The 27,011-nt window shown below is 37.8% G+C and overlaps 2 protein-coding genes and 1 non-coding gene across 3 annotated transcripts in view; 2 read left to right on the top strand and 1 right to left on the bottom strand.

The window, feature by feature from the left end:
* Positions 1–27,011, bottom strand: part of CENPP (centromere protein P) — a 257,893-nt gene that overhangs the window by 162,379 nt on the left and 68,503 nt on the right. The window lies entirely within an intron of this gene.
* On the top strand, positions 5,913–25,717 carry OGN (osteoglycin). The gene is made up of 7 exons (XM_062208490.1): positions 5,913–6,122; positions 7,142–7,388; positions 9,310–9,403; positions 17,956–18,114; positions 20,338–20,540; positions 23,133–23,228; positions 23,974–25,717. Exons 2-7 carry the CDS (start codon positions 7,215–7,217, stop codon positions 24,142–24,144), a joined length of 897 nt encoding a protein of 298 aa, XP_062064474.1. The 5' UTR covers positions 5,913–6,122; positions 7,142–7,214; the 3' UTR covers positions 24,145–25,717.
* On the top strand, positions 10,784–10,900 carry LOC133772140 (U5 spliceosomal RNA). The gene has a single exon (XR_009867742.1). It is a non-coding gene; the product is annotated as a U5 spliceosomal RNA (small nuclear RNA).

The following is a 27,011-nucleotide window of genomic DNA, read 5'->3' as shown; positions in this document are numbered from 1 at the left end:
TTCTCAACAGGGGTGATGTTTGACAATGCTGGAGGCATTTTTAGTTGCTATGATTGATGGTGGGGGTGGGGATGTGCTACTGGCATCTCATGAGTGGAAAGTAGAGTTGCACATAAACATCGGGCAATGCACAGGAACTTCCTCAACAAAGAATGATTGGATCCAAAAATGTCAACAGTGTAGAGGCTGAGAAACCCTGCAGTAACTAGAGTCCAGTCCAACGGATAAAGAGACTGAGGCCTAAAGAAGTTAGAGACCATGTCCAAGATCAAGGGAAGGTTGTTAGTGAGAGAATCAAAACTAGAACTTGCGTGTTCTGACTCCTAAACTTCACTATTTCCTATAAAGTCAGAGGAAGACGATGATAGGGGAAGATTCTTCTGGTGCACAGCTTTGTTGGAAGCCAATCCATTGGTAGCTATGTGGTTTCTACCAGAAACAAAACACCTCCAAAAAATACTCTTTCCCAGAAAATCCTCGTTTCCAAAACTTACTTCACATTTACTCAGCACATTTTCTGGTTGCCTACTGCTGAGCAACAGTTAGAAGGAAGAAAAGACCATGGTACACTTTTGAAACAAAATGCTGAGGATAATGCAATAGTTTCACCAACTGAATGAAAAAATCTTACCCTTTTGGATACACTGCCTACTCTTAAGAACTCAGCTGCTTCCATCCTTTATTCCTGCACAGTGAAAGCTGAACAGCTTTCTGCCAGGATATACTTCTGGCACAGAAAACCATCTCCTCTTCCAAAATTTTATACTGGTAACCATGCAGTAATAATTTTGGCTCTGTTTAGAAAGAGGTCTCAGCTTTGCCTTGGCTCCTAGGAGGGAATCTATGTCATTCCTAATAGGAGTGCCTGTGTTAAGGGTGGAACCAGTCATATTCAACAGTTTAAAGTTTAGGATGGCCACTCCAGAAAGACCCCACATGTGATTTAGGGCAGAGGCTTCAGATTGTGCCATGTTAGTTGACCTGGAGGCTTAATTCAAACAAATGGACAAGCAATCAACCCACAAACCAACCAATTCTATATAATGAGGCCTCAATAAAAACTCTGGTAGCTGGAGGTGTGGCACAATGGATTAAGCTATTTGCAAGGCTGGTATCCTACATCGGAGCACCTGTTTGAGTTCTACCTGCTCCGCTTCTGATCCAGCTCCCTGAAGAAGCTGGGAGAAGCAGAAGATGATCCATGTACTTGGGCCCCTGCCACCCATGTGGGAGATCCAGATGGAGTTCTAAGCTCCTGGCTTCAGCCTAGCCTAGCCCTCACTGCTGCAGACATTTGGGGAATGAACCAGCAGACCTCTTTCTCTCTTCCTCTGTCATCTGCCTTTCAAATAAATAAATAAAATATTTAAAAACAGAGAGGGGGGTGCAACGCTATGGCAAGTGAGCAAAGCTTCCGCCTGCAGTGTCGGAATCCCATATGGGTGCCAGTTCGAGAGTTAGCTGCCCCACTTCCGATCTTGCCCTCTGCTATGGTCTGGGAGAGCAGAAGATGGCCCAGGGGACCGTGTTATGGCATAGTGGGTAAAGCCGCTGCCTGCAGTGCAGGCATCCCATGGTTCGAGTCCTGGCTGCTCCACTTTCAATCCAGCTCTCTGCTATGGCTTGGGAAAGCAGTAGATGGCTCAAGGCCTTGGGCCCCTGCACCCACGTGGAGACCCAGGAGAAGCTCCTAGCTTCGGATCAGCACAGCTCTGGCTGTTGCAGTCAATTGGGGAGTGAACCAGCAGATGGGAGAGATCTCTCTCTCTCTGACTTTCAAATATATATATATATATATATATATATATATATATATATATATATATATATATATAAATGCTTGGGCCAGGCCCTACACTCACATGGGAAACCCGGAGGAAGCTACTAGCTCCTGGCTTCGAATGGGCCCAGCTCTGGCCACTGCGGCCATTTGGGGAGTGAACTTGTGGATGGAAGACCTCTCTCTCTCTCTGCCTCACTGTAACTCTGCCTTTCAAATAAATAAAAAAAAAATCTTAAAAAAAAAAGAAAAAGAGAATGGAAGATATCCTCCTTCAACCATGCCCATCACTCTGCCTTTCAAATAAATAATTTTTTTTTTAATAGACTTCTGAACAACAAGACTTAGATGAGTTGACCTGGTTGGCAACACTCCATGTATTGTCACACATCAATGGGTAGGAGACCAACACCCACTGAAAGCAATGGAAGCTTCACACTGGAAAGCCCCAGACTCTACCCCATGTATCTCTTCTTTTGATTTTTATGCATTCCCTTTACCTGTAACAGCCATCACCATGAGAAGAGTAGTGAGTTCTCGGGGTCCTAGACATTGCTAAATGTGAGGGTGGCCTTGGGGACAGTGCCCTTAAACTTTAGAGTCAGTTTAACTCTGGGCAATAAAATAGGTTTGTTTACTTTCTGGTGAATTCTGATCACTTTCAGATTCTTGCCTTGTGTAATCACCTCCCCTTTCATGTGGGTATGAACTATGGCTTGCTTCTAACAGAGTATGGCAAAGCTGTCAGCATGTATCTGGTTTTGCATATGGGATTGCTCCAAAAGACAATGCCCATCTTGTGTGAACACTATCTCCCTGAATGTTTAGACACATACTGCCCTATGGCAGAAGTCATACAGTGAGGAACCAAGAGAGGCCTGTAGCTAACAGCCAGCAAGAAACTGAGGCCCTTAGTCCTGCATTCTGCAAAGAAGAAAATGCTACAGATAGCCACATGGGCTTAGAATGAGGTTCTTCCCTACTCAACCCTTGAAGTGAAGCTGCAATCTATTACACTTCAAAATCTGTTTTGACACGATCCCAAGGCAGACAATCAAGCCACGCCATGCCAGGCTCCTGACCTACAGAAACTGTGAGCTAACAAATGTGTATTATTTTAAGATACTGATTTGCAGTAACTTCCTACACTGTAATAGATAATCAATATAATAAGCAGTGATATTCTTCACAAAGGCAACATTAGAGAGACTTATTTAATTTCTTTGAAAGGCATAGAGATCTCTATCAGAGATCTCCCATCGGCTGGTTCACTCGCCAAATACCACCCTCCACCCCACCCAGTCATGGCTGAGCCAGGTCAAAGAAGCTAGAAACTCAATCCAGGACTCCCTCTGGATTGTAGGGATCCAACCTCTGCAGCCATCACTTGCCAGGATACATGTTGCAGGAAACTGGAATATGGAGCAAAGCCAGGACTTGAACCCAGGGCTCCTTGAAATGGGATTCAAGTGTCCCCAGCAGTGCCTTAATGGCTATATCAAATGGCTGCTCCCATTAGAGGGATACTTCTTCTTCTTCTTTTTTTTTTTTTTTTTTTTTGACAGAGTGGATAGTGAGAGAGAGAGAGACAGAAAGGTCTTCCTTTTTGCCGTTGGTTCACCCTCCAATGGCCGCTGCGGCCAGCGCATCACAATGATCCAAAGCCAGGAGCCAGGTGCTTCTCCTGGTCTCCAATGCGGGTGCAGGGCCCAAGCACTTGGGCCATCCTCCACTGCCTTCCTGGGCCATAGCAGAGAGCTGGCCTGGAAGAAGGGCAACCGGGATAGAATCCGGCGCCCCAACCGGGACTAGAACCCGGTGTGCCGGCGTCGCAAGGCGGAGGATTAGCCTGTTGAGCCACGGCGCCGGTCTAGAGGGATACTTCTAATATTTCAATAGGATATATCATTCATTGGCTTAAGAAAATTCTCTCACTAGTCTCTGACTATAAACTCAAGCCCATCATAGTAGGGTATAAAAGACTCTCCTTAATCTGATCTATATTCCACCGTCTTGTCCCACTCCCTCATGTCTTTCTTCCTCTCCAAGTTTCAGACATCTGCAACTAATTACAAATTTTCTAAATGATCTACTCCAGCCATCCTGCCCAAGTGCTACTCCCCTTGCCTGGAACATCACAACCTGCCCCTTCCCCATACTCTCTACAGAAATCAGCACAGGTACACCTCCTGGACCTGGCCCAGTCAGGGTCTCTGGCTTCATCCATGTTTCCCAAGATCCCTGTGCACATTTCTGTGTAGCAAGGCCTACTGTGCATTCCAATCACTTGTTTGCTCCCTCTCCTTCTGACTTAGACACCATTAAAGTATCAGGAGAAAGCTGGGTTTTGCCTGAGTTTAACTGTCTGCAGTTCTGTCACAGGAATGGTGCCCAATACATTTTTATTAAATGAATGAGTGCTAACAAAATTCTATTCACCGGTAATAACTTTTCAAAAAACAATTATTTGGGATAGAGCCTTCGCCTGCATGGTGGCATATGGATGCTGGCTCAAGCCTCGGCTGCTCCTCTTCTGATCCAGCTCCCTGCTAATGCACCTGGGAAAGCAGTAGAAGGTGGCCCAACTTCTTGGGCCCCTGTACCCACACAGGAAACCTGGAAGAAGTTCCAGGATCCTGGCTTTGGATCAGCCCAGTTCCAGCCATTGTGGCCATTTGGGGAGTGAACCAGTAGATTGGAAGATTCTCTCTCTCTCTCTGCCTCTGCGTTACTCTGCCGTTCAAGTTAATACATACATCTTTCAAAAAAGTTATTTGTAATATTTGAAAGCCAGAGTTATAGACAGTGAGAGGCAGAGGAGGGGAGATATGCTTCCATCTGCTGGTTCACTCCCCAAATGACTGCAATAGCAAATAGCCACAATGGTCAGGGCTGGACCAGGCCGAAGCCAGGAGACAGGAGCTTCATCCAGGTCTCTCACATGGGTGCAGGGGTCCATCTTCCCATGCTGTACTACGTGCATTAGCAGGGAGATGGATTGCAGTGGAGGAGCCAGGACTTGATTCCGCGCCTGCACAGGATGCTGGTGCTGCAGGTGGTGGCTTTACCTGCTTTGTCATAGCTATGACCTCTGGTCATAAATTTTTAAGGAAAAATGTTATAATAAATAAATTTTCTGTTGTACTAAGTATCAAGTTGTACATTTTCTATTTTAATATTCATCCATATCTGTTAAATTTTTAGCTTAGAGGAGAAAAATATTTTGATTGCTAAAAGCACCAAAAAGTAATAAACAATTTTTGGAGGAAAGTGAATCTTTACAGATGCTCATGGGGAATCTAGAACACCATTTTAACATTTAAAAATCAATATTAAAATAATTTTATCCAGTACTTTTCATTCAGCAAACTTTTTTATTCATTAGTCCCAGAATTATAAATCAAATTTATTTTAAAAAACTAACTTTAAGGGCCGGCACTGTGGGATAGTGTGTAAGGCTGCCGCTTGCAGTGCCGGCATCCTATATGAGCGCTGGTTCGAGTCCAGGCTAATCTACTTCCGATCCAGCTCTCTGCTATGGCCTGAGAAAGCAGTAGAAGATGGCCCAAGTTCTTGGGTCCCTGCACCCATGTGGGAGACCCAGAAGAAGGTCCCGGATCCTGGCTTCAGAACGGCCCAGCTCTGTGGCCCACTGCAGCCATTTGGGGAGTGAACCAGCAGATAGAAGACCTCTCTCTCTCTGCCTTTCAAATATAAATCTTTAAAAAATTAAATTTCATACTTCAATTTTGGTTACAAACAACTGAAATAAAGGAGGTAAAGCCCCAGAGCATGAAATTTGTGCTAAAACTAAGCTTTCTTTACACTGGAACTTCTGGCTCTACATTACCTGCATTGTTAGGACAGTATTTTTAGTGCTCATAAAATCATGAACATAGAGTATGCATTAGTTTAGTGTTCTACTTCATTCTAAAAGCAAATGTTTTATCTTTTGGGAAAGCACCAAAACAAAACAAAACAAAAAGCGCATGATTTTATAACTCCTTTTCATAAACGAGTATTCACTAAAATATCAGTGTTTACCACAAGGAAAATGACACTAGCTTATTGTACTATGTGAGTGGGAGGTGGCCAAGTGCAGCAGTTAGCTATGTGAAACACAGCTCTCCAGTGTGAAACCCTGCAGTTCACCCCAGAGAAAGAATGTTGGCAAGGATCTCTGCACATGGAAACTACGCTGGAAGCTGCTGGGTCCCGAAATTTATTCATCAGTTTGCAATCAACCCACAGCTTTCCTCCTTCACCCTCCCACTTGGGGGTAATGCATAGGCACGAACATCTATGAGGAAAACCACAAAAAAACTTCACAACAGCTGCAACGGTAGGCTTGTTTCTCTCCTTTTACCTTAAATATTGTTGGTTAAAGTGTGACTTATCTAATGGTCTTCATAATTGTTACAAATCATCTCTAATTTGTGTTTCAATGACCTTGAACAATTAATTTTTAACAAGTACTTTCCTATGTCATTACATAACTGTAACATCTATGCAGGCAAGAATCACAAATGAGGTGCTGCCAAAGTCAGACACCCATTATCGTCTTAATTTTCAAGTGTTGGGTTTTTGACAGGTTGGCATCTAGAATGCAGTGTCAGCAACTCTGAGCAATTCTGTACTATGTTATTTAAGGAAAAGTCTGAAATATATACCCACCTGATAAAAATCCAATGATAGCCCAAAATAATCCTTTCTACTACATTCCCCAAAGTTCCCTGATTAAAGTTATATATTTCCCCTGGTCTACAATACTATTTTTGTAGTTTCCATAGTTTAAATTAAAAAAAGCAATACTATTAACTAAAAACAGTGATAACCTATTAAAATTGCAAAACTAAGAAAATTAAAGATGTACAGATTTTCCTATATTCTGTACAACTTAAAACTTTAAATAACTACTTTTCTTAATATAAAATCTAAGGTTAAAGTTTAAAAACTTTTCTTGCTTTCTGCTTATAACAATGTAAGAGTTTTTATGAAGTAGCCATGTTGAAATATGATATTTTTAACTCACATGAGACAGGATTTTGGGTCTTCACTTTAACCATTTATACAACAGGTATCCCAAGATTTCAGCTGCACAAAACTATCTCTCTATTGAAGACACTCAAATATTAAGAAACTCAAACTATCAATATTTCTTGGGTTTTTGATAGACGAGAAATAAAACTACTCTCTGAAACAATTTTTCAGGATGTTCACTGATATGTAAAAGCTGTTAGCATCTAATTAAAGATCACTAAGGGTTAAATACTTATTCTCTGGCCCCTACTGCCTACACTCTGCCAAAACATTCTCTAAGCTTTTAAATATTGCTTCGATGGTCTGCATTTTTATTTCCAGGGAAAAAGAGTTTTGTCCCACAGGCAGTAGGCCACTAGTTTATTAGCTTCCAGTCACCTGAGTTCCTACTAAAATGAAGACTCTGCGGTCTACACTTTTCCTGCTCCTGTTTGTGCCTCTGATAAAGCCAGCACCACCAACTCAGCAGGAATCACCCATCACCTTCGACTATGCAGCAGATCATTTGGAAGAAGCCATATTTAGCCAAGATTATGAGGATAAATACTTGGATGGAAAAAATATTGAGGTATTTTATTTTTACTCTAAATTTAAACTTTTAAAGTACTGCCAATTTAAATGCATTTTTTTTGTTTTGTTTTTCCTGTATGTGTCTGATAAGGTAAGGGGAAAGGAAGAGCACTTTAACTGATTCAAAATAACTTATAATAATTGTCCCTAAGATTACATTTTTAAAACTGTGCACAATTCCCAAATTCATAGACAAGTACCTATGGTAACCAAACAGCAACTATAGTAATCAAAAAATAAAATGTAAACAAAACTAGAATTTAAGATGGTCCCTGAACAGTTAACACTTATATGTTAAGTAATGTTGCCTAATGACCCTTTATTTGCATGTAATTGCTCAAAAATAAATTAGGAGAATTCTGTATTAGGAGAAACAAATATGAATTATTAGCTTAAGTTTTATTATTTTAGAAAAATACCATTCAAGGAAATCAACAGAAGATACCTGGTTATGCCAACTCAATATAATACCAAAACACAAAAAGTTCCTTTCTTTTTAAATTAGTTTTAACAGTTTATATGCTTTCCTAATTTTTATCAAATGACTGCAGTTACAATTAACATTGTAGGATGCCTTCTTTACCACATGATTCATAATCTACTTAAATGGGTAATGTGGTTATTTGTGGTTTTCTTGGCACACAGAAACGAATGATGGGTACAGAAATAGCTAGTACAGCATATAAGTTATTTGTTGCCTGCTGTGTGTGAGGCACAGGAAATGAGAAATACAAAAATTTAACAGTCATGACTGCTTCAAAAATACTGTTGGATGGTAAATTAGATGGTAAAGATTTTAAAATGGACTAGTTCTAGCTTTTTTTTTTTTTTTTTTTTTTTTTTGTAGCACCTGATGAGCAAATTTTAATATCCGTTTCTCTCAAGGGAGTCAGTTAATACAAGTATGCTGGTGGTATTTTTCCCCATGATTAAGACAAATAAAATAGGTATTATTAGTCTTCATTTCATGTTTTAAGAGAGAAAGAAAAAGAAACCATTGACTGACTTGGGTGAATCAATCAGTTACAAGAGCAATTTCAAAATTCCATGGTTTCTAAAAAGTATTAAGTTTAGAGATGATTTTTCTATTTCTTTTCTCTGCAGGACTGTATCTTAGTATAAATGTAGGAAATAAGATTTGTGGAATGCAATTCAACAGGACTTAATGTACAATTGCGGAGTGGTGGGAGAATCTTTGCATACAAAAGGGGCTGGAGGCTGAGGGCAGTCAGGAGACAGGATAGGGACAAGGAGGAACAAGTTCACAAGGTAGAAAGAACAAGACCCCACAGAACACATAATAAAAATTGGCAGGAAATTTGCTCTCCAAGACTGGAAGAGAGTAAATGATAAGGACTCCAGATCTAAGTTAATACTGTAGACTGAGGGTAGGGGGGTGCTGACTAGAGAGCAGGGCAGGCAGGCAGGCACAAAAGGGTGGGGAGTACCAGTGCTTAATGGAGGCCGGGGGTCATTAAAAGGCCATCTCTGTAAGACAGAAAGCGTGTGACCTGCTGGTGGAGTAATCCCACACTAATGACAGAATCTGACATGAGGACCTCCATTCAGACAAGAACCATAAGGAACACTTTCACCTCAAAACTTTCAATCTGACTCAGGGAATTCTCCCCCAGATCCCATTTGGGATTTCAATGTGTTCAATATTTACCTAAGCGCTGAGTTTAGATAACGAAAATTTTAAATTCGGTTCTTGTGCTCAAGAAGATCACAATCCAGAGTGAAAACTGGCTCTAACTATTTACATCATAGTTCAACGACTGATGAAATGGAATTATGTATAAAATCCTAATGGAGCACAAAAACAATGTCACGAATTAGGACTAAAAGTATTGTCCATGGTTCTTCAGTTTCAGAATCAGGCTTTATCATAACTGAAAATAAACTTATTTTACCAACAGGAAAAACAAACAATGGTAAGATCTGTCAAGAGAAGTCTTGAATTACAAAAAGATGAAAGTACATCACCAGCACCTCCCAAGAAAGAAAATGATGGTAAGTATGAATAATGTATTGTCTATTTTTTCCAAAAAGGATGTTTTAAAAATTGACATAATGGAACCTTATTCTTTGTAGTAATCCAAAGTTGCCTCAATATAGTAAATAAATGCAAACAGTAGAATTTTATCCCCAAAGATAAAGTCAATCAGGTATAGTGAAAGAGCACATTACTTGCCACTCACACAGAGTGAGATATGTTGAAAAGGAACACCTAGAACAACCCAAACTAGCTCAAGCTTAGCCTACACAAAGTATGTGTCTTTGCCCATATAAAATCAATTCAAGAAAAAGCGCCTGGCATTGTGGCAAAGCTGCTTCCTGCAATGCTGGCATCCCATGTGGGCGCTGGTTCATGTCCTGGCCGCTCCACTTCCGATCCAGCTCCCTGCGAAATGTAGTAGAAGATGGCTGGAGTGTTTGGGCCCTTTCCACTCACATGGGAGACCTGGAAGAAGCTCCTGGCCTCCAGCTGGCCCAGCCTATCTGGAGAGTGCACCAGTGGATGAAAAATCTCTGTCTTACCCTCTGTAACTCTGCCTTTCAAATAAATAACAAATCTTTTTTTAAAGAAATACTGAAATAGCAATTATTTGCCAAAGACAATATATAGCCTTAGGATAAGGTAAATACAAAATAACTCTTGCATTCAAAAAAATCACAAAAGAAAAATGGCTATATTTTAAATAACTACATAAAATGTATATTTAAATTCAAACAACAGAAAACTTATAAACAACAAATCCTGATTAACAGTTCCTATGTATTTGGGTTATTTTTGCTCTATAACAGAATATTATTTTACATGAAAAAAATCATATACAAATTTCTATTTTTCTACAATAAAGTTGAAATGAACCAAAACAGAAAACATATCTTAAAATTTTGGTAAGTATTTTCATAAGTCATTAGTAAATGGAAAGACATCCCATTTTCTTACACAGGATGATTAAATATCATAAAAATGTCATTCTCTAAATTTATACATTTTAGACAATCCCACTAAAATTACCACTAAATGTCTTTTAAAACTAGTAAAACTGACTCTAAAGTTAATAGGGAAAAACATGTACAAATAGTCTTGGAAATACTGAACAATGACATGTGCAGGAACTAGATATACCATACATTTAAACATACTATGAGGCCTCTGAAATTTTAAAAGAATGATATTGGTACATGAACAGACAAAAAAAGTCAGTGGATTAGAATAGTAAATGGACATAGAAACACATATGGAAACTTGGAATACAATATAGTTACTAACTCAAAACACTGAGGTAAAATTAATGTATTTTTAAACTGGGGCTAGGAAAACCAAGTAGCTATTTAAAAAGAACACATGGTTCCATACATTACATTGAAAAATAAGCTCCAATACTCTGGTTTCTCTTCAGATCGTATAAATCTTTTGCTTTTTACTAAAGATTTCCGTGGAGAGGAACAATTCTGAGTCGTTACCCAATTTTTTGAGGCCTTGCGTTCCGCAAGGCTAAAAGAAAAAAAAAAAAAAAGAAAAATAAGCTCCAAACAGGTTAGAGATCTAAATGTATGAAATAAAATCATACAAGTACTGAAAGCAAGGTTGTAGGGTGCCTCAAAGTCTAGGCATACTAATGGAAAGATCAATAAATTTGACTATAGAAGTAAACTTCTGTACAGCAAAAGACATCCTAAACAAAGTCAAAGACAACTGAAGACTGCAACAATTTTTGCAACATCCTTTACAGATAAATAGCTAATATGTCTAATTTAAAAAGAAGTTGAAAATTGAGAAGAGGGACTGGTGTTGTGGTACAGCTGGCTAAGCTGTTGCCTGGGATGCCTACATCCTGCACTGGTGAGCCAGTCTAAGTCCCAGCTACTCCTGATCCAGCTTCCTGCGAATGCATCCTGGGGGGCAGCAGATGATGGCTCAAGTGCTTTGGCCCCTGCCACCTACATGGGAGACTCAGATGGAATTACGGGCTCATGGCTTTAGCCTTGCCCAGTCAGGGCTGTTTGGGCATTTGGGGAGTGAATCAGCAGATACAAGACCTCATTATCTCTTTCTCTCTGCCTTTCAAGTAGATGAAAACTAAACATTTTTTTAAATGAAAAGAAACTAGCCAAAAATTCACTGGAAAAATGAGCAAAAGATTTGAATGGACATTTCACATATGACTTTAAAATGCCCCTTAAATACATGAAGAGATGTTCAATCTCACAGAGAAATGCAAGTGAAAATTATATTGATATACAGCTTTTACCTTAATTAACAAAAATGGAAATGTGACATAATATATTTAATGGGGAAGGCTCTGTGGTAGCAGATACTCTCAAATTTTGCTAGCAGGAATGCAAGTTAGTGTAACACTTTTAGACACGAATTTGCCATTAACAAAACAAGATGCATTTACTTTGTTTATACACACACACACACACCGAGAGAGAGAGAGAGCGAGCGAGAGAGCGAGCGAGCTCCCACTGGCTGGTTTATTCTCCAAATGCCTACAACAGCTTAAGCTTGGCCAAGTGGAAGCCAGGAGCTGGGACTCAAATTCAGGCATTTTGATCTGGGATATGGGCATACTAAGCAGTATCTTGACTGCTGCATCAAATACCTACCCCCTGAATTTACTTTCTGACAAATCAATCAACTTCTTGAAACTTGCCCTGAAGATAGACCTCTAAAATAAGAGAATGCACAAATGCAGAATCAGTAAAACATTGTCTGCAACTACAAAACATCAGAGATAACCAAACTGCCCGAACACTGAGAAGTGACTGGATAAACAGCCACAAAACGGTATACTATGAAGTTGTAAAATAAGTGTGGAAGATCTCTAAGAGCTGACAGAGAGTGATTTCCAGAATACAATATATGAAATAAGCAAAGTGCAAAAGACTGTATCTATAATATGGTGTTTTTCATGTCACAAAGAAAGGGGTATAAGAAAATATACATGTATCTGCTCATTTGTGGGAGAAGCAGCACAGGATGGGTAATTAAAACACCTGATATTAGTTGCCAACAGAGGCAAACTAGATCATTGGCAGAGAGGGTGATGAGATAGGCATGGGCTAAAGAGGAATGGCGAAAGATGGTATTTCTCTGGGTATAAGCTTCTGGTATAGATTAGAATTTTAGAACAATGCTGTATTTCATGTAGTCAAACAAATAAATATATGAAGAAATCAAAAGGGGTACGGTAAAAAGAATTTGAGTTGGAATAAAAAGAAAAATATAAACGTATTTATATTTTAAATAACATATTAAAACAGGAAAATATCTAATTCAAGTACCTTTTACACACAGTATTTTGACTATCTTTAAGGTAAAGATAAAATGAAATACAAGTCAATGTTAAATTCGAGTGGATAGATTTGTTTTCCACAGTGGTGTGCTTAGCAGACTGAGACTACTTAATGCAGGCTGTAGGACTAGTCAAGTGGAATATACTGTGGATAATGAGAGCCAAGTTTCTCACAGTAAGAATACAGAAAGGCCAACGCTAGAATGAATACTGCGGAGCCAGACCAAAATGGAGGACAGTAGTTTAAGCTTGTGGTTTATTATACAGACATAGAAATATAGGTCATCTGTCAGTACGTGAGTATGTGGGTATATGTATGTGTTGTTTGTGTGTGGGGGGTGTATATACAAGTATATGCTGCATTTACTCATGTATGCATACTCACATAGTGTATGCTTTATGTGTACACATGCAGTTTGGACATATATGTATTCTATGTGGAGAAAGAGACAAATGCACACACATTTCTAGCTCTCTTTGCTAAAAGATCCCAGCAGAAATGTACACCCCAGCACCTGATCTTGGCTTCTCATACACATTTCCACTAAGAAGAATCAGTGCTTCATGCAGAGGCAGCTGACTTCAGGACTGGGGTTGGTAACATGTAAGATTGGTCTGTCATGCCAGAAAATAATTATCAAAGAATAATGGGGGGGGGTGTTTAGATTAAAAGAAATTCATCAGGGTATATGAAATATATAGGTATAAATACATAAAAGATATATAAGACCTGTACAGTAAAATCTAGACAATACTGCTGACCTAAACATAGAGAAATGTATTATGTTCAAGTAATGGCAGACTCAATACCACTAAGACTTCAATTTTCCTCTAGTTTATGTATGGATTCAACAGAATCCCAATGAAAATCATGACAGGTTTAAAAAAAAAAGGTAACTGTAAAATTATGATAGAGGACCAGAGTAGCCATAACAATGTTGAAGAAAGCTGGAGGATTTATATTATCCAATATTAAGACATCATAAAGGGGAGTGACTGTTGGGGTAGCAGTTAAGATGTCATCTGAGATGTCCTCAACACATACTGGAATACCTGAGTTTGGGTCCTGGCTCTGCTTCTGATTCCAGCTTCCTGCTAATGTTAGACTTGGGAGGTTATCAGTGATGGCCCAAGTAGCTGAGTGCCAGGTACCCATGTGGAAGACCTGGTATTGAGTTCCCAGCTCTCAGCTTTGGCCTGGCCCAGCCAGCTATTGCAGGCATTTGGAGAATGAACCAGAGGAAGGAAGATATTTCTTTATATCTGCTTTTCAAATAAATTTAAAAAGTGAATAAAAATTTTAAAAAGACTTATGATAAAGTTATAAGCATCAAGATATTGTGGTAATGGTATAAGAACTTAAAACAAACTAAGAACATGAGAGTCCAGAAATGAGCTTATAAAATATGATCAAATTGTTTTTGACAATGTGCCAGCACAGTTCAGTGTGGAAAAGAATAATCTTTTCCAAAAATGGTGCTAAAAGAACCAGACAGTCATAAAGGGAGAAAAAAATATAAAGAATCATGGCCTTTCTTGATACTATCTGTAAAAATTAAATTGAAATGATACTCGTACTTAAATGTAAAACACTACAACTTCTAGAAGGAAACAAAGCATAAAAAATTTGGTGGTTGGAAAACACATTTTAAATATAATACAAAAAGCATGAACTATAAAGGAATACGTTGTTAATCATCAAAGTTTAAAATGTCTATTTTTCAAAACAGAAAAGAGATAAAAAGACAAGTTAGGCTTAAAAACTATTTGCAAAACACAAATCCTATAAATGAATTACAGCTAAAATATTAGTCTTATAATTCAATAACATAAATATTCAATTAAAAGTAGGCCAAGGGTGGGGGTAGGGCTGGCACTGTGGCATAGCGGATAATCAGTTCAAGTCTCAGCTGCTCTACTTTCGATCCAGCTCCCTGTTAATGAGCCTGGGGAAAGCAGTGGAAGAGGGCCAAGTGTTTGGGCCTCTGCACACATGCAGGAGACCTGGAAGAAGTTTCTGTTTCCTGGCTTTGGCCAGGCCCAGCCCTATTTGGAGAGTGAGCCAGCAGATGGAAGATTACTGATCAGTCCTTGCCCTGACTGTTGATGAACAACTTAATACGTTATCCCTCTTAGTATGTTTTTGTTTGTTCTACTTAATACTTTTGGTTGAATACTATAATCAATACACATTTATTATTAAGTGTTGAAACTTAACTGAAAAGTGATCGCTATTAAATATAAGAGTGGGAATAAGAGAGGGAAGAGATGTGCAATTTGGAACATGCTCAAGCTGACTTGCCCCAAACGGTAGAGTTAGAAACATACCAGGGGATTCCAATTCAATCCCATCAAGGTGGCATGTACCAATGCCATCTCACTAGTCCAAGTGATCAATTTCAGTTCACAATTGATCACACTGATAGGACTAAGAGTCAAAGGGATCACACAAACAAGACTAGTGTCTGCTAATACTAACTGATAGAATCAAAAAGGGAGAGAACGATCCAACATGGGAAGCGGGATACACAGCAGACTCATACTATGGCAGATGTCCTAAACAACACTCTGGCCTCAGAATCAGCCCTTAAGGCATGCAGATTCGGCTGAAAAGTCCATGAGAGTATTTCAGGCATGGAAAGCCAAGACACTCTGGCAAAAACAACAACAACAACAACAACAAAAACCTAAATGAAAGATCTCCGCGAGAGAGATCCCAGTGGAAAGAACAGGTCATCAAAGAAGGAGGTACCTTTCTCTGAAGGGAGGAGAGAACTTCCACTTTGACTACGACCTTGTCTAAATATGATCAGAGTTGGTGAACTCAAAAGGCTTCCATTGCCTTGGCAACTCATGTTAAGAGCCTAGGGTGATTACTGATGCCATAAACAAGAGTGTCAATTTGTTAAGTCAACAACAGGAGTCACTGTGCACTTACTCCTCATGTAGGATCTCTGTCCTTAATGTGCTGTACATTGTGATTTAATGCTATAACTAGTACTCCAACAGTATTTTTCACTTTGTGTTGCTATGTGGGTGCAGACTGTTGAAATCTTTACTTAATATATGCTAAACTGATCTTCTTTATATAAAGAGAATTGAAAATGAATCTTGATGTGAGCAGAAGGGAAGAGGGAACGGGAAAGGGGAGGGTTGCGGGTGGGAGGGAAGTTTTGGGGGGGAAGCCATTGTAATCCATAAGCTGTACTTTGGAAATTTATACTCATTAAATAAAAGTTAAAAAAAAAAAAAAGACTGATCATACCAAATGTTGGCAAGGACGTGGAATAACTGGAATGCTCACATACTGATGGTGAAAATGTAAAATGACTCCGCCCTTTGGAGAAGAGTTGGAAACTTTCCTCAAAAGATGAAATATACACCCTTATAGAAAGATCCAACCATTCCATTCCTAGATGCCTACCCATGAGAAATTAGAGTATTAGGTCCATATGAACTGGAAAATAAAGGTTCATATCAGTTTGCTATGAAACAGCCAAAACCTTGTGATAAACCAAATCTCAATAACAGAAGACTGTATCAATTATACTGACAATGGAACTCTAGTAATAAAGAGGAACAAAATACTGATGAATGCAATAATAATGGATGATTCTCAAAGAACAAAGATACTTCAAAAAGTTCAAGCAAAAGATTGAATTAAAAGATGCTTATTCTAGGGACAGTGTCATGTAGTGGCTAAAAGATGCTTATTTTGAAACAAAATTTTTTCAAAATCCATGCACAATTTCCCCATAATATGTATTTTTCATTAACTTTTTGATGATCCCTTGTAACTATGCTGAAGGAAAGAAGTCAGACAAGAGAATAAATACTGCATGATTTTTTTTTTTTTTGCTATAAAATTCTTTTAAGTGCAAACCATAGTGACTGAAAGCAGACCAGTAGCTCTTCGCAGATAAGAGTAGGAGGGAGGGATGATTAAGAGCATGAGCAACTTTGTGCTGTGATGAGTATGTTAATTATGTTACTGGTGATGAAGGCTTCACGGGTATTTACTTATGTTAAAACTTATAAGTTCCTCAATTAAAATATGTGCAATTTATTATATGCCAATTAACCCAAACTATGGCAAGAAAAAAAGTTTGAAAGGGTTCTTACTGGTTAATCTGTGACTATTTGATTATTAAAACAAGCCTGGTGGTAACGACTGACTCATCAGTTAACTCATAGATACAAATTCATAGATACAAAAAATCTGTAAATTCATAGATATAAAAAAATTCACATTGATAAAAAATACAGGAACATCCAAATGTACAGAATACCAACTAACAAGTGTAGAAGCAATGATGGAATTAGAAAAATCACCATTTGACAACTAGTCTAGTGATAAATGATTCAGTTAAGAATTACTGGATGCTAAAACTAATGGGTGAAATCTGATGACGTGCCAGACATTCAGAATCCCTTAACACTTCTCCAGAAGATACTATTCATTATAAGATGAAAAGCACAAATTTTACAGAGTGAGAGACACGGCAGACAGAACTTGAAAAAAGCGACCAAAGACGTTCTCAGGAATGGGACAAGAGACCTCATGTGCCTCCTCATAGAAGGCACAAGGGATGCAACATAATTTCCATGGAACTCCCATCAAATGTGAGAAATCTCAAACTCTAATTTAAAGGAGTTCTTTTAAATACCCTGAAAAATAAAAATTTTAAAAGTCCTGCACTTCTAACAAAGCTAAACATATGAGGAACAGACTGTAGAACTATTGCAGGTTAAAGGAAAAAGTCCTGACAAGGAAATGCAGTGAATGCCTCAGGGTATGATGATAACCCAACATGCCTACATGACTCTGTTAATGGTTTGCTTCTTTAACCAGTGGTTTCTAAAGTCATTACTTACTGCCCTCAATCTGAAATGTTTCTGACATACCAAAATTCATAAATCAAGTTCATGTTGCTCAATTCCTGTATGAATTTTTTTGGTATTCAAATGAGGAAATGTAACTATTAATCAATTCAGCAATTAAGCAATCATTGCCAAAACAGAGGGGAAAAACAGGGTGTGGACTGCAGGAACTAATACAACATTCTAGTAGATTATCAAACACAAGGTAGGTCACTCGATACCATGACTGCATTTCTTTCCTGCTAACCCAATGATTCTGTAAAATATTTTTCAAATTAGTAATAGCATTTTTGATGGCAATAATTTTATTATTTGAGGCTAAATATTTTCAAACTACTACTTACACTTTGGTGATTTTGTTTTCCAACTTAGAAATGCCCACTTGCTTGCTATGTGTCTGTTTAAGCGGCTCTGTGTACTGTGAAGAAGTTGACATTGATGCTGTACCACCCTTGCCAAAGGAATCAGCCTATCTCTATGCCAGATTCAACAAAATTAAAAAGCTGACTGCCAAAGATTTTGCAGACATGCGTAAGTTTAAATAAGATATTAGTATTAACTCATGTTTTATCTCAGACAAACAAGTTTCTACAAAAGGTGGCACACCTACCATTGGCACTGCTGGAATATCTAAGTATCTACTACACTTCACAAATATCCACTGGTTTTTTGGTCAATCTCCTGTCCATTCAGACACCCATCATATTTCTTTCCTGGTAATCCTGTGTCTATGTTGAAAGCCCATCTAATAAATGGGCAATACATCACTCAACACCAACACTTTGAAGTACATTTTGCTTCAGATGGTAAGCAGCACCAAATTAGATGAGATGCTTCTCCTAACAGACATTTTGTTATCTGCCTGCACTGTAACTACTTTTCTTTAACTTATGATTCTTAAATCTGGCTTACAATTAAAAACTGGAGAAATATTTTCAAACTACCGATTCCAGGTGCTACTTCCAAGAGGTTCTAATTTGGGCCTGGGGTGAGGCCTAGTCACTATCCTTCTAAAAACCAAACTCCTGGGATAATTCTAACATGAAAATAGTGCTAAGAGCAGTGGCATCTGATCCATCCATCATTAAACAATCTTGGACTTCCGGCTTCCTGTAAAACCTTAACCCAGTTAGGGTGCTGCCATCAGAACGCCCAAATCTCAGTCCTGGGTCACTCGTTTCTTTTCAGTATTCTAGATTCCTGTGTTGTCAAGTGTTCGTGAAGAAAATCACACCCAGAAAGACACTAGCCTCACTACACATCGATGAGACTAGCTGTAACTGGATCCATGCTGCCATGGTAGCTCCCTACTGTGGACTGAAGTACAGTTAATCCTCATTGCTTGTGTGTTTCCTGTTTGTGAATTCACCAATCTGCTAAACTTTGTAAGCCCAATCAACATATGTGGTGTTTTTACGGTCATTCAGACATGCACAAAATGGCAAAAAGCTTGACTTACTTAAAAATCACAATCTGAGGTGAGGATGAACAAGGTAATGCTCACTTATGGCTTCAGCTCTGATACTGTAAAGAAGTACCCATTCACAGTCTCTTTGTTGCCACATTTCCCCCATTTTTGTTGATTTTGCTATTGAAAATGGCCCCCAAGCAAAGCACTAGAGTATTCCTAAGCACAAGAAGGCTGTGCTGGGCCTTACAGAGAAGATATGTGAAATAAGCTTTGTTTATTATTTAATATTATTGCAGTATTAATGATTCAACTATGTATATATAATATATACATTAAATGTCAATAAACTGAGACATAGATACAAGGTTATGTAATAATTGATGAAAATGTGACCAGAGGCTTGTGAGAACCTACTCCTAATTTCCCTCTAGGAGCACAGGTTCAGTGTTTACTAATTTAGTATTTCCAGCAACTTTAGAGAACATGACTACCATGAATGAGAAGTAACTTTATTTTGTTATCATCCCAGACAAAAGGGAAATGCACAAGGAATTTCTCAATCTCAGTCTGGATCACTTTTAGAACTCAGGGAACATTTTTGTCTTTGTTGCTGTTAAGCAGTAAGTCACAGAGAATCAGACATCATACTCACAATTGTGGGTGTTTGGGCCAGTTAGCACTTTAGACACCTGCACTCCATATTGGGATGCTTGGGTTTGAGTCCCAGTTCTGCTCCTAATTCTAGCTTCCTGCTAGTGCAGGCTCTGGAATGCAACAGGTGATGGCTCAAGTACTTGGATCCTTGCTGCCCACCTGGGAGACCTAGATTGCATTCCTAGCTCCTGACCTTGCCCTGGCCCAGCCATAGCTGTTGAGGGATTTGGGAGAGGGAGTGAAACAGTGAGTGGGAGCTCTCTTTCAGTATGTCTTTCAAATTAAAACAAAAACAAAAAAAGACAGGCAGGCAGGCTTGAGCATTTAAAAAAAATTAACATACCACAACTACAAGTCAATATGCTAGCAAAGAATCCAAAAATAATATTACATTTATAAATGCTTACTTCCCATAATTTGCACAATTGCCTGTGCATACCAAGACATTCAGAGAAAGAAACATTAAGACTCCTGTCAAGCTGAGATTTGAAAACTGCCATTTGAAATGGCATCATGCCAGGCACAGGCAGGTACTCAGAGTTCATTTGACCAGACATTATTGAGCACTAACTGCAGATACCCATTAGACACCAAACGTAAAAGATGCTTGAATGATCTGTTAAACAAATGCTTTTCTTCAGTTCACACAATCAGAATTTCATATTTTTTGTATATTTCTTCCTTCAAAGCTAACTTAAGGCGGCTTGATTTTACGGGAAATTTGATAGAAGACATAGAAGATGGTACTTTTTCAAAACTTGCTCTGTTAGAAGAACTTTCACTTGCTGAAAATCAACTACTGAAACTCCCAGTTCTTCCTCCCAAGCTCACTTTATTTAATGCAAAATATAATAAAATCAAGAGTAGAGGAATCAAAGCAAACACATTCAAAGTAAGTATTTTATAGTATGTCTAAACACAGTATTGGTGATAATTTTGATCTATAATTCTGTTTTGATTACATTTTTAAACCATCTTGATTTAAGAAATGAAGATAACATTTACATAGCTATAGTATTAGGCTTATTCAGCTTAGTTTATGACCATCCACAACTTATTTAAAATGTATAACCCTTACACCCTGTTTCAAGGGTGTGTGTGTGTGTGTTTTCACATATTCACACAGCAAATACTTATTTAGACAGACCTGGTTGGCCTCTCATGGCACTTACAGTATACAAAAAACTCAAATGGGACTTTTCTACTTCTTTGTCCTGAAAACACTGGCAATTTACAAATGTCAGTAAAAAAGTTCTAAAAGCAAACACTAGATTTGCCTTTTAATCTTTAAAATAAAAGACTGTAAAATTCTGTAGGTAGAGTTTTCTTTTATTTCCATAATGACATCTAATAAGAAGTTCCACATATAGTAAGAATTAAGTGTATTTCTTAATCCAGTAATTTAAGGAAAAATTATGTAGAAAAGGGGAAGGTGATCTACTTTGATTTAGGTAGCCAGGTTATCCCAAAACTCATGATGTACAAAAGTAACCACCTCAACCCAGACTTCCATACCTCTGACCTGATCATTCGAAGTCCTACAGGGTAAACTCAGACAAAAGGAAGAAATGGTCATGCTGCTATTGGCTAGAGACAAAACCTCCCTTAGAAGGCAAATTTGTAGCTTCTAAAGATAACTCCTAATGAAAGGATATAAAATTCTCACATATTCATCATAAAGTTTATTGTAAATACACAAACGTACAATTTGTCCACAAATGTAGCCTGTTGAAAACTGTAAACATATTCTATTTTTCTTTCCTTCTCTCTTGTTTATATTTAAGGTATTCCTTTTCAGCTTTAATGGACATTTGTTTAAAGCTACATCAGAGTCAGTCTGATGTTTTTTATGAGAGATTCAGATGTTAAGGAACTCTTAGACAATTTTTAAAAAGCAGACTTGTTTTTATTTTTTTAAATTGTAATTTGAAGATACTATTTTTTTGAATAACAGGAATGTTAAAGACTTACAAAAGCTGGTTAACATTTCATGAAAGGATGTCCAAATATTTTGAGTTGGTCACAGGATGGCATGAGATGACAAACCTGGCTACTATATAGGTGGGCTTAAATATCAAATTCAGGTTAAGATCAGACTACTTGGGGCTGGTACTGTGGCGCAGTGTTTAACACCCTGGCCCCAAGTGCCAGCACCCCACGTGGGCACTGGTTCTAGTTCTGACTGCTCCACTTCTGATCCAGTTCTCTGCTATGGCCTGGGTCCTTGGACCCCTGCATCTGCATGGGAGACCCGGAGGAGGCTCCTGGCTCCTGGCTTCGGATTGGCATAGCTCTGGCCATTGCAGCCGGTTGGGGAGTGAAATATCAGATGGAGGATCTCTCTCTCTCTGCCTCTTCTGTCTGTCTGTCTGTCTCTCTCTCTCTCTCTCTCTCTCTCCCTCTCCTGTCTCTGTGTAACTCTTTTAAATAAATAAATCAATCTTTTTAAAAAAAAATCAGACTACTCTAACCCAAGGGAGTGAGGTGCCCTGTAGAGATGGGTGGTAGGTCTTAAGTGTGGAATGGTAGGATACTTAAAGAAAGGATTAAAATAACAGCACAGGAAAGAATTAGCAAAACTTGGTACAAGATGCCTATAAAAGCTAAGGTAAAAGTAATGTCAGGGGAAACTACATTCTAGAATCATGGTATACAATTATACACAATAATGGGTGACTGATCATGAAGAGTAACCTAACTTTTTTTTATATATAGAAAAAGCCATATCAAGCTAAGTATTTAATAAACTGCTTTAGGAAACATCTTGATAAGCACACACATCTATTAGGAATAACCATTTTGCTAGAAATGGGTGGAGTTGAGATGGGGAGGTCTGGAGGCTCAGGAGACACTAGGGTAGCACCTGGGTCAAAATTCAGGTCAGTCCCACATCAGGACTGACCCCATTATCTACTCCCACGACAAATTCAAAGGTCTCTGATGCTGGGATTGAGGTTGGATATCCAGAGCTCAGATGAATGAAATGGGGGATATGTAGGACCGGTGTTAGGAAGGAATCCCATAACAAGGGTTCTGGTTCCAGTTCCCACTACTCTGTGCCTCCAATCCAGCTTTCTGCTAATGTGCCTGGGAAGGTAGCAGAAGATGGACAAAGTACTTGGGCTCCTGCACCCAAGTGGGAGAGCAGGATAGAGTTCTTGCCTCCTGGCTTTGGACTGGCGCAGCCCTGGAGGGGGAAGTCAGTTGGGGACTGGATCAGTGGACAGAAGACCTCTATCTCTTGCTCTGCCTTTCAAATAAACAACTCTTAAAAAAATGAATTAGGGCTAAATAACAAAGATCTGTCAGCTGTCATAAAGGAACCAAACACACTGATTGTGAAGCCAGAACACAAACAAACAATCATACCAGTAACTGCTATGAGTGGTAGGTATTTAGGTCAATATACATATATAGGTGCACTGCTCAAATTATTTTAAATAATGCAGACTTCAATAACACTCAAACAAAATTTTCCTTATAGAAACTGAATAATCTCTCTTTCCTGTACTTGGACCACAATGCCCTAGAATCTGTGCCTCCTAATCTACCAGAAAGTTTGCGTGTAATTCACCTTCAGGTATGATTTCTTCTTTCAAAGTATGGGACTTTAATGATCTATTGGTCAATCTTAAGTGCACTGGGAAACAATCTGTTTAAAGGTAAAGTTAGATTGGATCACTACAGCAGTGTGATGTCCTGGTAGTGTGTCCTGCAGGGCACAGCCAGTCAACCAGCAACAGGGGCAAAGCCTGCTCTTGGGGCAACTTGTCCCCTGATCTGCACGTGGTGTTGCCTAATCTGACATAAGAACTTGAAGTGAGGGATACTTAGACCTCTGATGTATGTTTCTTCCTAAAACAGTAGAAAATATTCACTTTTGCAGACCCTCCTGGTGTTTTTTAGTATACCAACTTAAGGTAATACAACAATTAAGAGAAAAAGAAAATAAACTAAAATCAATCTCTCAGTATCACAAGAATTCTCAGATGTTCTTTTTACTTTGTTAAACTGTATTACAGGACACAATGTCCAATTGAAGTTTATACTGTAGAGCAGGATTCTTTGCCTATCTAGTATAATTCCATCTATACTCAGGATGTTGTTTCACATATGTTACTCTGATTAACAGCTCATATTCTAGTCCACCTTAATAACACTGGATTTTTAGAGGGGAGCTCAGATTGCCCTTAAGAGGGTTTTATTAAATGAGGATACATAGTTGGCATAATATTTAAAAATCATTTTTTAAATAAAAATATTCTATGTGATCCCATTACATAGATACACAGGTTTTCTAAACATTTTTTTCTCTTATTTTTCAGTTTAACAACATAACATCAATTACAGATGATACATTCTGCAAGGCTAATGACACACGTTACATACGGGACCGCATTGAAGAAATACGGCTGGAGGGCAATCCAATTGCTTTGGGAAAGCATCCAAACAGTTTCATTTGCTTGAAAAGATTACCTATAGGGACATACTTTTAACCATGATCAACACAGCATATAAACAAACACTCACAATCTCCACAATGTCTAAAGAAACGCAAGCATTGGCTTAATACTAACTTTGTATTTTACTATGAAAGAATTTTATGTTTTAAGCAAGCATGTTCAAAGTCTTACATATGGCAAGTAAAAAGCTCCAATCACCAAGTTCAAAACAAAGTAATGTGAAACTATTTAAACATTACAAAATTCTTCCAGTTTATATCAGACTACCATTTAAAAGGCATGTAAATACTCCAATCTGAGATGCACTATTTCCATTACAAATTAACTGAGAAGATAAATCCAAGAAACTTTCAACTGTTGCCTTTCCTGGCCTTTACCATATCTTGAAAATATTTAAGGCAGCTGTTCCCAAAGCTCTGCAAAGCTGAGTATTTCCAGCAGTCTCCATTTTCCTTTATGACTCACACATCAGGCACTAAGAAGCAGAAACTTTGTTTTCTTCCTATCAAAGCAGCTATTTTATTATTATATTTTCACTCAGTGCAAAAATAGGGTATAGTCTCAAACCTAGGCAAAATTTTCCAAGTAAAGTAAAATTTTACTCTGATAAAAAGTTGTCATAGAAATGTTGAAAGTTATTCTACTTTGTGGTCACACTTAAAATATTTAGTAAAATAGTAAAAAAAAAATCCTTTCATCTAAATATTAACATTGTAAGTTTACCACAAAACTTTTAAGAAATTCAAGCAGGCCAAACCCAGTAAGTTCACACAAAAAATCCCAGAAGTTCAACCTGATTTCCAGAGAACAGCTGTAAGGTTCTCCATTGTAAAGGTTTTCGAATATGAGATAACTGCAAATTATTTTAATTTTACACTGCAGGAATGAGAATGTCATGAACAAATTTTTTCCAACATAGGAAAGGAAAATAAAGTACATGCTATGGTGTTACAGCTACCACATTCCCATTATCCACACATGTTCACTCAAACTGGTTGGACATAACAAAGTTTCAGAGCAATGTTTCCAAACACCCTTGATGAATGAAAACATTTAACATGAGACTTTAAATGTTCTATATCACAATGCTGCCATATTAAAGTTCCTAAAATAACTTTCCATTTAACCTACTTAAAAGTCTTAGTCTACACTACTTTGTGTAAATAAAAAAGTTTTTCAGTGTTTTAGAAACATGAGTCCAAACTATATATGAAAAATCAGCATTATTTCTATTATAAATTACACCTTTGAATCAAGTTAGCTTCTGTATATACTATTCCCAGAACACATTCTTATTCCCATTTTAAAAGCACTTGCTTATTTCTTCCCCCTACCTAGAATGATCTCATATCTGTTTTTCAATTACTCACCCCATTTGTCAAAGCTGATTCCAAAATTAAAGCTTTTTCACTAAAGCATCTGTGATCTCTTAAGGCCACAGTATTACCCTCACAATGCTTATTAATTCATTCACTTATTTTGATATTAACGATCATAAATATTATATGCTTTCTTATAATTTTGTGTGCATGCCTCATTTCTCTGTGACTGAACGCTCACTATGAGCACATCTGAACTGAATATACAATAAATATTGTGAAATCCACCTAACCAGAAAGGTTCTGTTTTATTTCAAAAAGTACAATCTTTATCACAATCTTGAATGGTCAGTAGAAATAAACTGTAACTTCATCTAGAACAATGTGTTCATTGTCCTAGAAGGGCTCAGTGCTGAGAACAAGACCAGCGAAAGTGGTCACAGGAGACAGCTGTCAAGTTTCTAGTTTCCAGAAGGATAAAATATTCTTATTTTTTTAAGTAATAAAACTTATCAAGAAAAACACTATGAAATAACTCAGATTTAATAGCCAATAGTAGAAGGAAAAAATGTTAAGCAGGGGGAAAAGGTCACAGTAAAAAGTCTGAAGTACAGAATTTTCTTAAAGAATTTTGGGACTTCTCATTAAGAAGATACAAACATGGCTATCTTGGGCCTTCATATACACACCCTTCAATCAGAAATAAAGTAATTTAAATTAGTTCACTGTGTTCAAGAAGGTACCAGAGGTAATAATGACAAAAAGAAAAATATTTTGAATCTATTATATTAAATAATATATCATTCTTGATTTTAATAGTCAACTAAAGCTTAAAACTGTATACAATTTACCCCTTACAAACGTGGTTAAAACAGACGAATGAAGACATACATAAATAGGACACTCTGTGCTCATGGGTTAGAAAACTTAATATGTTAAGATGCCAATATAACCCCAAACAATCTACAGATTCAATGCAACTTCTATCATAATGATATTTTTTATGCAAACAGAAAAATCCACCCCAAAATTTATATGGAATCTCAAGAGAACTTGAACAAAAAAATCTTGAAAACAACAACGAATACTTCCTAATTTCAAAACTTTCTACAAAGCTACAGCAATCAAAAGTGTAGTATAGAACAAGAACAGATGTTCAATCAATGGAATAAACTAGAGAGCTCTGAAATAAATTCTTCCATCTATGGTTAAATGATTTTCAACAAGTGTACCAAGACCACTCAATGGGCAAAAGAATACTCTCAACAAACAGTGCTTGGAAAACTGGATATCCACATGCAAAAGAATGAAACTGGACCATTACCTTATACCATATATAAAAATTAACTCAAAATGGATCAACGACCTAAACTTAAGAGCTAAGCCATATAATTCTTAGGGAAAAAAACTGGCAAAACTCTTTATGATGTGAATTTGATAATGACTTCTTAGACATGAAACCCAAAACATAAGAAATGAAAGAAAAAATAAACTGGAATTCATAAAAGTTAGAACTCTGGCACATCAAATTATGCTGTCAAGATAGTAAAAACACAACCCAGAGAAAATATTTGCAAAGTA

Source organism: Lepus europaeus, chromosome 12 (genome assembly GCF_033115175.1).
Source record: "Lepus europaeus isolate LE1 chromosome 12, mLepTim1.pri, whole genome shotgun sequence".
Taxonomy (NCBI): Eukaryota; Metazoa; Chordata; class Mammalia; order Lagomorpha; family Leporidae; genus Lepus; species Lepus europaeus.
The sequence above is the reverse complement of the archived record's forward strand: the minus strand, read 5'-3'. Positions and strand labels throughout refer to the sequence as shown.